General features: G+C 49.0%; 1 protein-coding gene across 2 annotated transcripts in view; it reads right to left on the bottom strand.

Annotated features, from left to right (window-relative positions):
* The window catches only part of STEAP3 (STEAP3 metalloreductase), a 9929-nt gene extending 5505 nt beyond the window's left edge, over positions 1–4424 (bottom strand). The window contains exons 1-3 of one of the 2 annotated variants that reach the window (XM_010170842.1): positions 3942–4424; positions 2951–3478; positions 1202–1366 (exon numbers count right to left, since the gene is read on the bottom strand). In XM_010170842.1, coding sequence (XP_010169144.1) covers positions 1202–1366; positions 2951–3478; positions 3942–4424 — 1176 coding nt within the window. Of the gene's footprint in view, positions 1–1201; positions 1367–2941; positions 3479–3941 lie in introns of both variants that reach the window. The other variant, XM_010170843.2, reaches the window with a different exon arrangement.
* Between the last annotated feature and the right edge of the window lie 11381 nt (positions 4425–15805).

Raw genomic sequence — 15805 nt, 5'->3', positions numbered from 1 at the left:
AGGGAATGGTTGAAGGTTCATTCCCTGCTATCCGTGTTAATCAGCCCTGAGCCTGACTCCAAGCACATCCCTGAGAATGCTGCAGCCCCTGAATTCGGGGTTTGTCAATGTCCCACATGGTGGACTCGGGTCACTAAGGGAATTTGGCCCTTGGGAGCTGGGACATCACTGCAAGTAAGAAGAAGGGTCCTAAACCTCTGAATGACTTTGAAGAAAGAAAAATTACATTCTTAATTCACTTTTTAGAATCAGACATGGACTTTTTATTGAAATCATACCCAGTTCTCTCTGCTTCTTGGGCTCTGGCATTTTTATAGACCAGTCTAAGCCTTTTTGAACTTGTCTATTGAATATTTGGGTGCACGCAAGCTCTGCCAAACCTGATGTTCCCCTGCACTGCCCTCCTGGGTGCTTTCCTTTTCAGAACCTCACTCTCCCTGAAATGTAAGGGCAGATCTGTGTCCAACAGCTGTCTGTCTCCATGGTGGGTTACCTGCCTGCCCCCCACAGCCTGGTGCAAACTCCCCACAGCATCTCCAACACGTTGTGCATGACTGACATGCGACCGGCTCCAAGGGGGATCTTGCCCATGGAGGTGAACAACCCTGACCTCTCAAAATTACCCCAAGGCTTTCTGCCTTTCTACCTCGGGTGACTTCAGGAGGTTTTTAGCTGTGAACAGCAGTGCTGCTCCTGGGCACCAAGCGAGGGGGTGGAAGGACTCTGCAGAGGGCTGTCAAGCAGGCAAAGCCCAGGCTGTTTTCTTCTCAGGATCTCTAACTAACGCTGCTAAATGCTGTGTGAGAAAGAACTTCAGCCAAGACATTAAAGACTTCCTCCTGCAAAGCCTGCCACTAATCCTCACACGGATACTCATGACACATTACATTTCCCCTCCCTCTGAGACAGCAGCACCCTCCACAGAGGGGGTGAGCCCTGTGTGACAGCAGCATGGCCCCCCTGGGACACATCACTCCCGCTGCCCTTCTGTCACCGCTCGGTGTCACCTCCCAGGCCAGGGGTCCACAGGGAGGTGTGGGGTGGCTGGGTTTGCCCCTGACACCGGTGTGCAGCTTGTGGTGGCTGTGCCAGAGCAGGAAGGTGCTGGGACAGCAGGTCAACCTCTGCCCTCCATGGTCTGTGTGAGGGCCTGGCTCCGACTGCAAAATCACTCTCTGGCATCGGCAAATGTCAACGTTACCTGAATGAAACTGAATTCCCTCCAGTTGAGAGAGTTTGCGATGGATGGAAGTGAAGTGATGGCAAGTAACGACAGCAAGCCCAGGGCAATTATTCCAACAGAGATATAAATCTCCATCCTCCAGACTTCCTCCTCTACCCAGACATTCATCTTCTTCTCCAAAGCCTGGCACGACAACGAAGGTTTGTTAAAACGGAGTGCTTAGGAATAGAGGAACTGAATTTTCTCTGTATTCATTTTGATTTTGGAAGCAGGTTTCCTGGATGAACACTGGGTCCTATTCACACCTCCAGCACTATTTGCCCCTATGTTTTGGGAGGTATGAAAATACTCTTTTATCCCACTGTTGTTTGGCCAAGCTAGACCAGATTTGAAGCCTGCTGGGAAGAACTGCTGAACACTCTCAGCTCCCACAGCCCATAACTACAGCAGCAAGCCCCAAAGTTGCATTTGGAAAGATAATTAGAATGAGAAGTCAGTTTAAAGCCATGAAAACAAATACAGATGCTTGATTATGCAGTAGTCTTCTAATAACCTTCATTTTAAGTGCATTTAGGGGGGAAATTGTTCATGCTAATGGAAGGGAAGATGGGTTTTATGCTGTGTGGCAAAGAGCAACATTTAGAACAGTCCTCTTTAGCCCATTAAATGGGTTTAATTTACTAAACAAAGATGTTGCTAGAAAACAGGAGGTAGAGGGGGGGAAATGAACAAAGGATGCTTGCCCAAGATTAATGTGGGACTCTGGCAATCGAGAAGGACCTGCTCCAGGCTGGAGCCGAGAGGCTGGGGATGTCTTCTGACGGATGCTTTGAACAGGCACTGCTGCCAAAAGCAGCCATCCTGCTCCCTGCTGCCCCCACGGCCCCTTCCCTCCTCGGTGGAGACAAGCGTTTGGAAACATTCACGAAATATCCCAGTGCAGAAAGCAGAGCAGTTACAGGGCAAATCCTTGATCAGGTTCCCCACTCAGCTGCACAAAGCTTGTGCCATCCCAGGAGGGAGCGGGGTGGAGCAGCGAGAAGCCAGGGGCAGGAAAAGGGCACAATCACATTATCCCACAGCACTGCTGGGTTACAGAGCTGGCTGAACCACCTGAAGGTAGGAACCTCACTGGATAAACACTACAGAGAGTCTCAATAAGGCTATAAAGTCCTTCTCCATTTCCTCATTCTCTTAGACTACTATCAGTTCTTCACCATCATTTTGCTGGAGGCAGGCTGTGATGGGGACACACCTAGTACAAAAAAACAGCCCGCCCCCCCGTTATGATTTGGCCACTCCAGCAGGCACCTACTGTCAACACCAGTGTGAGCAAATGGGGATCTCCCAAAATCTAGGGAGAAGAGTTGAAAAGAACTCTGCTCCCTCCAGCACTGGATTTCTCCCCTCCTAGGATTTCTCCTGCCCCTGCCCTAGTCTCAGACACGCCATGTAAGGCTGCTTTCAAGCCTTGTCTGTGCTCCTGGGGAGCAATGGCAGGGGGAGGTCGATCCCAGTCCTGTCTGTAAATGCACAGGAAACATCCTGCTACGATGGCTGGTCCTCAGTGTGGATGGGCACGTGCCTGGTATGTGCTGTGTGGTTGCCCTGTGGAGGACGTGCTCGGATAGATAACAGCTTATTCCCACTGTCCCACACGTGCTTTGGAAAGTGAATGCAAAAACCAAGATATTAAGCCCGCTACCCGACATCTGGATGTGTGCAGAAGATCACTAGAGGTGCTGACCTGAAGAGCACTTGCATTACCTGCTTGACAGCCGTCTCGATTAACTGGTAGCGGTGGGAGCGGCGCATGGGCAGACAGAAGCTGTACACGGCGTGCAAAGCTGCGCAGAAGAAGCTGAGGAGACCAATCTGCTTTCGGTGCTGGAGCCACTGGTCGAGCCAGTCTGGAAAGCGCCTGTATTTGGTGCCGTAGTAGAGCTGCGAGCAGGCTGCCAGCACCCCGGGCAGGTAGACGAGAGACAGCATGACATAGGCCACGCAAGGCAGCGTTGTGTTGACCACCTCGATGGGGATCTTGTACAACTTGTTCTTCTGCTCCCTGATGTAAGGGTGGATGACTTGCCGGATCAGGTTGTAAGTGAAGAAGCAAAGAAAGAGCCCCAGAGCCAAGAAGATGGGGATTTTCCAGGCGGGCAAGAGGCGCAGGGGAATGTTCTCGATCTCACAGGCTGACGACATGCAGCCCATGTCCACGGGGGTGAATCCCATGACTTGAGCAATTTCTGCTACGGTGCGCTTGGCTTCTTGGTTATTTGAGCAAATCAGAACCTGCAACGAACAGAAAGATACACACAGGGCAAAGAGAGATCAGGCTGCTGGGAACGAGTGTGTTGGGAGGGATGCAGTGCTAAAGGGAGCCTACGGTATTCCACTGAGCACCACGCTTCCTGGCAGGCTTTCTGACAGGGATTTACCACAACTGTCCATGAGCTCTCTGCTGGACTGGTCTCCTTTCACGTGTGCACCACCAGTTTGTTTTACTGGCTGTATTTAGATAAGCAGACAATTAAATAACACTTTTCACTTAGGCAGAAGCTCCAAAGACTACAACGTGTGAAAGAAGTGAGGGTACTTCATTTCTGAGCAAAGAAAGGCAGAAGCTATGGGGTGGTCTCTGGATGCCACAGCCAGCACTGAGACCCCTTCTGGAGCATAAGGTCATTTGCTGATGCTGCCAGCCCTGAGATGCTGAAACAGCTGGGATTTGGCCCTTGCCAGAAGAAAACAATACCTGCTTATTTCCATCCCTGGCACCTGACTGTAGTGTCCACGCAGAAATCACGTTAAACCCCTTGACCACGGTGCAGGCTGGGAACAGGGAAGCCAAGTACTCGGCGTTGGATTCTTTGTGGTGGTTGATCTCGGTGTTGTTACTAACGTCCACCAGGATCTTGCCCGCCAGCACATCAGCCAGGTCACAGAGGGTGGAGTAATGTTCCCTGAAAACCGCCACAAAAATGACATCTGTCTTCTTCACCGCCTCAGCCTGGAAGGTGACTTCTGCTGCCGAAGGGAAGAGGCCGGCTTTTCGCTTCGGGTTGCGGCTGCCAACCACCACCTTGAACCCGGAGCACACCAGGCGGATGGCCAATGACCGTGCAAAGTCCCCGCTCCCCAGCACCCCGACGGTGCGGCCAGCTGCAGGCGTGATGCTGGGGTCACCCTCCATGCTCCGATGGCCCAGAAGGGGTTTGGCCATGTCTCCTCCAGACATCCTGGCAAGAAAAACAAGGGGAAATGCAAGTTCATTGCAAAGCTCTTGCAGAGACACAGACCACATCAGTGGTGCTGGGGAAAAATGCCGCTTAGGCCACTTGAACAGAAGGGCACGTGGTTTTGGTGCCAGTAGCCCAGGACTCATCTGCCACCCCCCCCAGAAAGTGTGCAGTAATGTACAAGCACCATTGGAGGGGGACAAAACACCACACTGGGTTGGAAGGTGAAGGGTTTTGCGAAGGTTTCCTGGGTTTGTGACGCACTCATCCATCCTGTGCTGTTCTTCATGGTAGGATCTCACACTGCAAAGCCAGGACAATGCTAACAGTGACCAGGACCAGCAACTGTCAGACCCCCATGGAGCTACCAGGCATCTTCTGAAAAGCTCAGGGCCAGGGGTCCATAGGGATCCCCGAGCCCACATTTGGGAAAGCCGAGGGGGTGCTTCTGATTTGCAAGAGCAGGGATTTTAAGTTGAAAAGAAATTGTCCTAAAAGTGGTAAATGAAGAGAGTTGCAGCCTTTGCCTGCTCCAATATTTGGATCTGGCAAGCGCTGTTTGCTTCAGCTCTTCAATGAGTAATGAGAACTTACTCGTGACATTTAAAAAATATATTAAAACATGATGGGATTTGCTCATGAAAGATCTTGATGAGCTTTACAAACGTTAATGAATTTTGCCCTGTAACACTCTGCTCTCCTTAACAGATTAGATATTGAGGCCACAAAGAGGTTTTAAGCAGATCAATAAATTCACTGGTAGCACACCAGCCAGCCCCAGAGGTCAGATGAAACTCAGGCAGAGAACTACCAGGCTGCTCACAGGCTGTACCACCGCTCACTTCTACCTCCTAGCTTAATGAATGGCAAATGTGCCCTTAAGGAATGGCCACCTTCTTAAGGGCAGATTTTAAAATGGCTCAAGAGGTGGCCCAGCGAATGTACACACCAGGACATCTGGCTTCTGCATTGGGCACACTGGTAGAGATGACAATGAAGACCAGAATTAACAAACTTGTGATATTTGGGGACTGAGACAACTTGGTTTTGGCAGAGTACAGTCTTGCCTTATAGCTAGTCAAGTTCTTTCAAAGTGAAGGTGACCACTCTGATGGGGTGACCTGGTCCCTGGCGCAGGCTGTGTTTTTCACAGGCTTTTGGAAACGTCTGTCACCCAAGGCTTTCCTTGGGTTGGTAACAGCAGTGGTGCAAAGGGGCAGGGTACTTCTGCATGAATAGTTACCAGTGGAAAACAAAGGGTAAGAAGAAATAAATAATTTTCCTAATAGGAATAGGTTATCACAGGATTTCCCTGAGGATCTGTGTTGTTCTACACGCTAATAAGTGATCTGGGAAAGGAGTGAATATTGAGAAGGTGGTGCTTGTGCGTGGTGATAGTTTAGGATAGTCAATCTTTATTGTGAAGAATCTGCAGAAGGATCTCCTCATTCAAAGTGCCTGAGCACCAAAATTCACTACTGACACACGCCAAGCGCTGCCTATGGGCATAACCCCCTCCTAATTATATGTATTCTTTAATGAGCTGTACATTTTGTTAAAACCACTCCAAAAAAAGACCTGAGGGTCACATTAGTCTGAAAATACCAGCTCAGTGCTCCCTGGCAGACACACATCAAACAGAGCCTGAGTTACCAGTGGAGAAGATCTCTTACACAACAACCATGATCTCTCAGTCCTACTCCTCATGGAAACCTGACAAAACACCTTCAGCAGGTGGACCTCAAAACTATAATTCACTGTTCTGGATACAAAAAATCATGGCTATGGTGACAATGCTGTTTCTATGGCAGAGGTCTATCTGCTCTCCTTGCCTCTCACCAAGCACCCCCCTCTCCCAGAGACAGAAGATGCTCGTATGTGGCAGAAGCGCTCTCAGGAGAAAAACAAGTGCCAAAGAAAGGTGTGCTGACTTCTCCTCTTTAATAACACCTTTCCTCTGCTCCTCACATATCACACAGACTTTCTTTCATGCTCTAGGTGAGTAAGAGAGTCCTGTTAAACTCTGAATTACTCATACTTCACTCTGAAGGTTTCTGCTTCTGTTGTGGACCTGCAGAAGGGTTTGTGTGCCACCAGGCTAATTTGGTGATGTTGTCTGGGTCAGCTGGGTTAACCCAGGCTGCTGCCCATGCACACCCCCTGCCACAGGTATATTCCACGTGTACCACAGTCATTGGGATGTTTCATCCAGGAATTAGTGGGAAAGGCATATGAAACAACAGAGAAAACACTACTATACTACTGTATAAATCCATACATTGACCAGCACACTGCAGTTCTGCTCACTCCACTGCAAAAAGAGGGAATAAACCCAGAAAAGGGCCATAGAGAAAGAGTGAGAGAGATGACAAGGGCTGTCAGCTTGTAAAGGAAACACACAGGTGAGGAGGGAGAAGAGACCACCCAGGGTTTCTCAAGGTGAAGAGCAACCTCACAAGTGGAGCTCAGGTAATGGGAACACTGGAGAACAACATGGAAACACCAGTCCTCTTTGTCCACAACCAGCTGTGCTACAAAACCCCCAGTGTAAAGTAAAGCAGCTCTATCTCAGAAGATGTTAGGTTTTGTTTTTTTTTTCCTGGCCCCTTCTTATCAGACACTTATCAGAAGCTCTCTGCTTTATTTTTTAGCAACCTTCTTGCTCCACCTAAATTTAGTCATGGCTGGAACTATTTGTTCTAAGGCCAATGCTATTGTTCAGCCTAACGAGCTTTCTTTCCTACACTCCCTCCCTTCCTTTTTCACCACCTGTATGCACAAAATATTATCCCAAAATAGAGAGATGCATTTCTGGCTCTCAGCCGAGGGGAGAGAAATCAACATTCAGGGTGACAACGCAGTTGTTACCTGCAGACTCATTTTATAATCAATCTAAAGCACCTCAAGAGCTTTCTCCATGCTCCCACCAGGATGTGAATTTTGCTGTAAGCAAATTTTCTTGTAGTGTGTTTTCTCTGTCCTGTAACTGCCACTGAACATGTAGAGAGATGTTAGCAATGTTTAGAGATAAACAGCTTTGCTGTCTCCAGTTATTTTGATTAAAAAGGATGGCAAAATTAAATGGCCTTTGAAGTCAGCAGGATAGTTAAAAAGTAAGAAGCCTTAAAATGTTTTCTATGGGCTTTGGTGTGTTTATTTCAATTGTGCTGTGACTGTCGGGGCTCTGGAGCAGGACCTGTCCCTGCCGCACAGCCCTGGGTGGGATGGCAGCTTGGTCCCCACCACTGCCAGCTGCCACCGCGGGTCGCATTGCCATCACTGCCACACACCAAAATCTCCCAGGAAGGAAGAGAAAGTCCCTCTTTCACCATAAATGCATTCTGCTGAGAAAAACGCTGTGGTCTCTGCCTAACAGGTGCCTGGAAATGGAGCGTCTGATTAGGCAACAGTTTTTTTTCACTGCTGTATCTCTGTGGAGCACGCAGCCCCCTGCTCTCCTGCCGCCACCCCCGACTTACACGTTCATGCCGCTGTTCTGCACCTATGGACAATGTGTTACTGGCTTAACACTCTCCCTCCCAAAGCTAATTGTTCACGGCAAGGTCAACCCACCCAAAGTCACTGCAAAGCACCCTGGCCAGGATGCTACCAACTCACCCAGAGGCAGAGGAGACCGAGAGCAAATACCTCAGCGCTCAGACACATCTTTAGCATGTTGCAGCCTCAGATAAACCTCATTTATTGATCTTTCCTATCAAGGAAACTCTACCCCTGCTGAATTATGGCATGTGCAATTCAAGGAGATCGCTTTCTTACCAAGGAAGCTACAAGATGATTTAAAGCCCAGCCCAGTGGTAGTAAACTAGCTTCAATCCTAACTGGGAAGCCGTTCCCTAATTAAAATATCTAATACAATGTAAAGCTGCTCTTCAGCTAGACTATTAATGACACCCTTATATCACTGTGTGGGGATGCTATGTCCAGACACCCTTCTATCTCTGCGTGGGGATGCTATGCCCAGCTCTAGCACGCTTGTTCCTGTGTGCCATTCACCGATGGCATTGCCATTACTGCTATTATTTGCAGGACAATAGCAATGATGAGCAATGAGCAAGGCAGGGAGCTCTGCTCTACCAGGCACCCTACCAAAAGTGGCTACAAAGACCACTCTTGCCCCAAAGAATGGGATCAAACAGACAAAAGCTGGGTGAAACGAAGCAGTCAAGTCCCCGTTGCCCAGGCAGAGGGAGGGGCTCTCACAGAAGAAAAACCATGGATAATTCGATATATTTTGCACCTGAGGCTTGGCAGAGGCTGTTAGCTTAGGCTCAGTGCCAGGCAAACAAGGTTTCTGTGCCTCTCCGCCCACACTGAGTGGCCTGGCTCAGGTTTTGCAGCAGGACAGCCGTTCTGGACGGAGCCAGGCTGCAGGAGCTCACTCAGGTGTCTCTGAGCTCACAGCAGAGTCAATCTGCCAAGCAGATCATTCCCCGCCACTAACTGGGAGCCAGCTCAGTCGTTATCCTCTTTCAACAGACGTGGGGGACTGAGATACAAACGATAACAGGACTGCAGCAAGTTTGCCTGGGGGGACCCTGATATCCTTGACCACGTCTTTAACAATGAGACCATCTTTTTGGGCCCCTTTCACTTCTTATGGTACAGGAGGATAGCCTCACTGGTTCCCATAACTCACAGCCTGGAGGTGTTTTATGTTTCAAACCCTGAAGAAGGAAGGACCTGTGGTGGCAAAGCACGAGCTTCACTTCAGCTCTGGCAAAAAAAAGAAATCAAGACCCATTTCACTGCCTTGGTATTCAGATTTATCAGATAAAAACCAGCTTAGTTTTAGGATAACGCTAATAAAAAAAGCTGTGACTTAAACAGAATTGCTGAGTCAAACTGTGCGAAAGAACATGGCAGCAATCTCATAAGGACCTCCAAGTAATAGTCCTGTTCAGTGCAAGCAAACTGGTTCCTGTTGGCACAAAAGCTCATCTCTGAGTTCAGCCTCACGTACGGAGTCCGAACCAGCAGTACCTTGGCTAAAACAACTGCTTTTGTGTCTTGCCCTGAGATCAGGTTTTGTTTAGATTGACCACAACTGAGTCTTGAGAAGCTGTGGATTAAAGCCAGTGCAGGTCATGACAGAGCCTGCTCTGTGCTTCAGCTTCTGGGCTGGGGGTTATTTGAGATAAAGCACATGATTATGATCTACAGCCCCTAATGAGCATGTGGGTTGAAAGACCAGCAAGCCGCATGAGGAATCAAATGATGTAGCAGAGCCCTTGGTCAAGTCATCACAGAGGAACGTGGCGCTTTCTGCACAGGGACAGTCTCTTCGGGCTCAGCTGGCCACAGCTGGCACTGGGCTCCATGGAGCATGGTCCCACAAACACTGGAGGGACAGGGGTGATCTCTGCCCCCAGGGGACTTTCAGTCTGCATGGAGGGACCTTTGAACCATGAAGCCAAAGCTCCACAGCTTCTGTTTACAGAGCATCTCCTGCTGCGTTAACCCTCGAGAAGCCCCAGCTGGAGAGGAGCATTCAGCACCTGAAATCTCCATTCAGGTCTTGCTGTGAGCAGAAAAACTCACTTTTTTGGCTACAGGCACTTTGTTTCCAGTGAAAACAAAACATTTACATCTCTTTCCTACACCTGGAGTGTCCCTCCGAGGAGCACAGCAAGTACTGTGTGTACTTGTTGGGACTAGAACAGATTTAAGTAAGAAAAGGGCTTATCCAAAGCTGCTTTAAGCCCAGCTCTGGTGCACATTTCAGGAGACCTTTCAGTCCTGCCCAGGCTCACTGGAAATAAGTGCTCTGCTCTGCAGGCAAGGGAAGGAGGAGGGGAAACCAGGCTTCCTGCCCCTTTACCTCTTTCTCCTTCCAAAGCAGAGTTAACTCCCCAATGGCGCAAACCAGGAACTGTCAAAGGGAATAAATCACTCGTGGGTATTACTTCAGCCAGAAAAGCCATGTTGCAAACCTACCCGGGACACCAGCCAGGCTGTGAGAATGAGAAAACACCAGGGGCCCAGCTTCCCCCCCCCGCTGTCTTTCGGCCCCTTCACCCATGGGGCATGTGGGGCAGGGAGCGCTGATGGGGAACAGGGGCTCTTCACCCCATGCCTCTACCCCTGGAGTGGGGAGGTGGGACAGGGACCTGCCCAGGGGAGATGGTTCTGCCCTGAGCAAGCATCGCTGGGTGCTGAGTCTGTCCCCTGTGATATGGTGGGGACAGACCTGCTGTGGGCTGCTGTGACCCCAAACCTGCCGTGGGACGCCCCAGGGCTGCTACATGTCCCCCTGCCACCGCTCTCCACCCTGATGCACTTTGCATTCACAGGTCCTCATCTCTCCCCTTGCCCCAGTGCAGGTGTTTATCTGATTATCTCATTTATCAGGTGTTTACCTGCTAAAACCACTTCCACAAGCTCCTGCAGAGCCCAGCTTTCTCCCCTCTATCTCTCCATCCAATGAACCTCATCACTTCCTCTCTTACCCCCAAAGGACACACAAATGATTTGCCCCCTCCTTCTCTGCAGACACATTCTGCATTTGGAGAACAGGTTTCACATCTCCCTTCAGTTTTTCCTGCACAAGTGAAACCCAGCTCTTTCCTCAGAGCTGTTATTTGATGAGTATCCAACAACTCAGCCTCTCTTCCTTGCTCTCATTTTTCTTGGAGGACGCCCAGAATTGCATTTTCCAACCAAAAAGGCCCCTAAAAGGCACCAGCCGGAACAGAGACGCCGCTTCCCCAATGTGCCACTTCTCTTTCTTCACCCCAGAAGGCTGTTTGCTTTTGCAGAACTGCGTGAACTGCAGAACTGTTGACTCATGGCCGCGGTGCCCATCACCCTGTCCTCTGGCTCCCCGTGGCCGCTGCCTGGCCGGTTGCTCACCTGGTGTCCATGGGGTCAGTTGGTCCTACCACACAGGACACAACACGTGGCTTGGTTTTTTAGACCAGCTCTCTAATTTGTCACAATCTTTAATTCTTAAGTCTCTCCTCTAAAATATTTCCAGACTCTCCCAGCTCAGTGTCACCTGCAAATTCTGTATGTGCCTCCCTAGTCCATCACCCGCTGATGAAAACATAGGCTGATGGGCACTGACCCTCCCCACTCTGTACACCCACTGGTTTAAACATTGAAAAATATTGAGGATGTTGGTTTTGGAAGCCAGCAGTGAAGCCAAAGTCATGTCCCTGACCACGAGATGTTCTTCACCATGACTAAAATTCAAAAACATCTTTCAAAACAGGGAAAAGCGGAGGAGGAAGAGCTACCAGAATTTCCCACCATGGCAAAATAGTAGCTTTTTCCCACACAAGCTCAGATATTTTGTCTACAGTTTTCCTACAGAGCTACATCAGCCTGTGGTCACCTCACAAGGACAATTTTCCTTCCCAAGGTGAAATAGGCAACATTAATACTGAGCAGAAAATTCACCCGCCTGTGATATGGAACTGTAAAATGAACTTTTGGCCTGTTCTTTTCATCAAAACTATGTACTGCTAAGCACAGTTACCAACAGGTTCTGCCACAGATATCCCCAAACTGTCCTCTCCCACATTTGTCTCTGAAGGCCAGGGTCCCCCCTTTGCAGTGCCACTTCTCTGCAGCAAAGTCCCTGTCTGAAGAGCTTCCTCTGCTTTTCTGCAAAAAGATCTTGCTGCCTGTGCCTGCTGTGTTGATAGAGAAATGACAGGCCTTAGAGGGAACTGCCCTGTAATAAAACTTCATAAAACAGGAATCTGAAAGTCTAGGAAGCCCAGAGGTTGAATTCATGGTAAGATCATGGAGAGCACAGACCTGAAGCAACATGGGGTTTTGGTAGAACAGTGCTGATGCTGACATAGCACACAGGACTTTATCTGACTGATGGGACTCTGAATAAGAAGGTTATTTTCCCTGCTTATCATCTCACAGTTCTTAAGTGATATAAAGGGGTGATTTACAACAACTTCAGGTGCTGTACTGAAGTCCTACATGGCTTCTCTTGCCTCTTTTGGTGTCTTAATTTGCTTGCTGCTCTTACCAAGTTAACGACTATCTGACAGGCACTCGCCCATTTCTGAACCTTCTCCTCCCTGAAGTGCAGGCATGGAGCCAAAACCCCAGGTGATGGAAACTTCTCAGGTAGATCAAATAATGCCTCGTGGCCCGACACAATGGCAGGAGGTGCTCCTGCCTGAACTGAGCTGGGAGGAAATATCTTCTGCTCTTCTCCAGGCAGCATGTGCTGTTCTGCTGGGAGCTTGAGGGCTCTGGAGATGGTGAGACCTCACTTCAGCAGCCACCACAGGGAGCTGGCAGGCTCTGGCTGTTTAAAACCTCTTTATTTCTTTCCAGGAAAGACGCACAGGAATTGCGCTGTGTGTGCATGAAAATATTTGGGTTGGCTATTCCCAGGCAGCAGCGCCTGTTAGAAGGGTCTCCAAGATCAGCACTCCATTGCCTTTCTGATTTTGCCTCTCACAGTGACTCAGAGGATTCACAGGACCACATGGCGGGGAGAAGATCGCCTAAGAAACAGGTTAGGGTGGAGGGAAGACACAACCGATGGGATGGGGTCAGCCATCCTGCTGAGCTCCTGCTTTCCTCCCTCGGAGCACAGGCACAGCACAGGGTGCAGGGAGGTAGCTCTGAGCCAGCCCTGAACATGCACAGCAGTGAAAATGGGGAGATCTGCCCAGGAAAGGCAACGAAGCTGGTGTAGGGCCATGCTCTGCTTTGTCCGCCTTTCCCAGCAGCTCCTGGGGACCTACAGGTAGAGATGGGGCAAATGCAACCAGGTGGCCCTGTTTGGGGACCCAGATGGGTGGGAGAGAGATGCTTTCCACCAGAAGTCAACTCACTACCCTGGGACCCCACAGCACTCTGCCTTTCCCTGCCTGTTTGCCTGTGTCCACCAGAAACATGTCTTTGGGCTGACATCCCAGGGAGCAGAGCCAGCTCTCCTCACATGTGGAGCACAGGGCTCTCGCTGGTCAGTCCAGGGAGGTGAATTCACCTGGTCCCTTCTGTTGAGGGACACCAAGCTGCTAATGTTTTGCTGTACGTGTGCCATTCTGGCCATGTATTTTACATTTCTCCCCTTTTCTTTGCTCCTTCAAGCAGGTGATGAGACAAGGAGGAAGAAGAGGGAGTGTTACTGATCTGTTGGGGGAAAAGCAAGAGAAGGCAGCAGGTGGCTTCACCATGAAAAGACCACAGAAGGATGATGACTGCAGTGATTATACTGCCTTGGGAATATAGTACTTGTGCACTCTGTATCTCTAGGGGCATGTTCAAGGCATGCCATGGACATACGTGCTCTGCTGAGCGGCTGTCATGGGCAGGAGAATGCCTTGGTATAAAGTAGCAGCAGATCAATGGGATGAGGGAAATCTGGTGCAGGTGTGGGTGTGCACAGCATGCCTTCCCCCAAGGACATCAACAACTTAACAAGACCCACATGTGCTAGACAAGTACAAACACCAAGTATTTCACCTGAGGAGAGCCATTCCATGTCAAGCTACACCAGCTGCTGCAGAGGGAACTAATGCTTCTGCTTACTTGGTTCTGTCCATCTGGGATCCTTCTTTGAGGGCCTCTAATGTGTGTTTTAAAGCCAGCTCTGCTGGAGCACTGCCTCCCGCACCCACTGTTGGCAAGCACACCCTCACAGTGAGAAGTTAATTTATTTTAAGTTCCTGAAGTGATGTGTGTTGGTATCTATTAGTGCTTGCACATGATCAGTAGTTGCTATCAGCGTACTTTTGTGAGGGACATGTTATCTACAGACCCTGATTCTTGATGCCTACAGTCCATTAGGAGCTCTGAGGACATTTTTTCCAAAGACTACAGTGGTGTATTCATACGAATTAAATACACATACAAGTGTGACCACAATCGAGGCTTTAGAGAGACTCACTGAAAATCTGAGAACCTGGGAAAAGGATGAGAGGAATTTCTGTGTCAGTTCAGTTCCTTAAACCCTGGGCAAAATTTAAAAAATGTTCAAGTTATTTAAACCTCAAAGTACCTCAGGGCTTTTGGAAATGGGACGTAAGCTCCCACGTCACTGACATGCTTTCAAAATGTTTCATCTTTTCAGTTAAGCTACATTTCACTTAAACTTAGATGAAAATGGGAAGCTGCTTAATCCACTGTAGGGCTGCAGGGAAAAATGCCCTATGAAGAAGCAGTAAATTAAAATTTGAAAATTAGCATTTTCCTCCATCGTGGGGTTGACAAAAAGCTAATTCTCATCAGTGATGATAAACTTATAGGTAACAAATTGGTGAGTTTTAATTCTTAGTATGTGACACCTCTTACCACAGCTGCCACTGCCTTTCCCACCTCTCGAGAGAGCTGGTGTGGCTGGCCTACTTCTTCCACCATCGGAAAAAAATGTGTTTCCCCTGAATCTAAACCTGCTTCTATTTCTGGGTGTGATGTTACAAGGTCACAATCAAAGCATAGCTCCTAACAATAAAAAGCAAACCTAAACCAAAACAAAAATAAAAAGTAAACAAACAAAAAATGATTATGCTTTCAAAAAGCATGTTTTCCTGGGGTTTGCTGTGGTTTTTATTTTAAACAAAGACTTGTTGAGTCATCAACATTTTCTTCTTTACAATCACAGAGGAAATCAAATATGTGCAGTGACTATGGGATTTTGTATTACTGTTCATTTGTTTCATAGCAAATGTGATTTTAAAAGAGGAGAAAACTTAAGCTTGATGTAGAATTTAAATCTTGTTAGTCCTCCATCTCCTCAGCCCACGGGAGTATTGATGCTGTAGGCGATGGCCTTCCTCTCCTGCTGTCTCTCAGTTTTGGTTTCTTGCCACAGGAGGCAATTTTCTGTGCATTGTTTTTATTTAGACTATACTGAGGGAAATGATCTGGGGTCCTCAGGGCCCATCTGTCCTCTGCTCAGCTCAGCGGGGCATGGGCATTATGAACACAAATGGTCCCCCGAGCTCCCCGTTTCTCAGCAAAGGGGCTGTCACAGCCCTGGGCAGGGTCATGGGACAGGGACAGTCCCACCCCAGGTCACATCACCTGTCCTACTACAAAGTCACCTCTCCAGCTCCCTCCCAGCTTTCATCCTTCGTTACTCGGACACGGATCAAACGCTGACGTCCCCTCATTGAGCATCCGACCCTTGTACCTTTTAGAAGCCCCAGCATCGGTACAGAAACCACACGGCCGCTCCTCGCTGGCCCCGAGGGACCCTGGGCCCTGGCCAAGATTTTTCCCAAGATTTTGGTTTTTTTTTCCCTATCTCAGCGCAGATTTCTCCCTGGCTGGAAGAAGCCGCTCATCTCCTCAAAGCGTTTGGAGAACTGAGAATGAAAAAGTGAAACCAAAGCGCAAACTGCTGTCGGAGGGACACAACCCGACCGCTGTACCTGCCCAC

This window comes from Antrostomus carolinensis, unplaced genomic scaffold (assembly GCF_000700745.2).
Source record: "Antrostomus carolinensis isolate BGI_N321 unplaced genomic scaffold, ASM70074v2 scaffold19606, whole genome shotgun sequence".
NCBI classification, from domain to species: Eukaryota; Metazoa; Chordata; class Aves; order Caprimulgiformes; family Caprimulgidae; genus Antrostomus; species Antrostomus carolinensis.
Note: the sequence above shows the minus strand (reverse complement) of the source record. Positions and strands in the feature narration are given on the sequence as shown.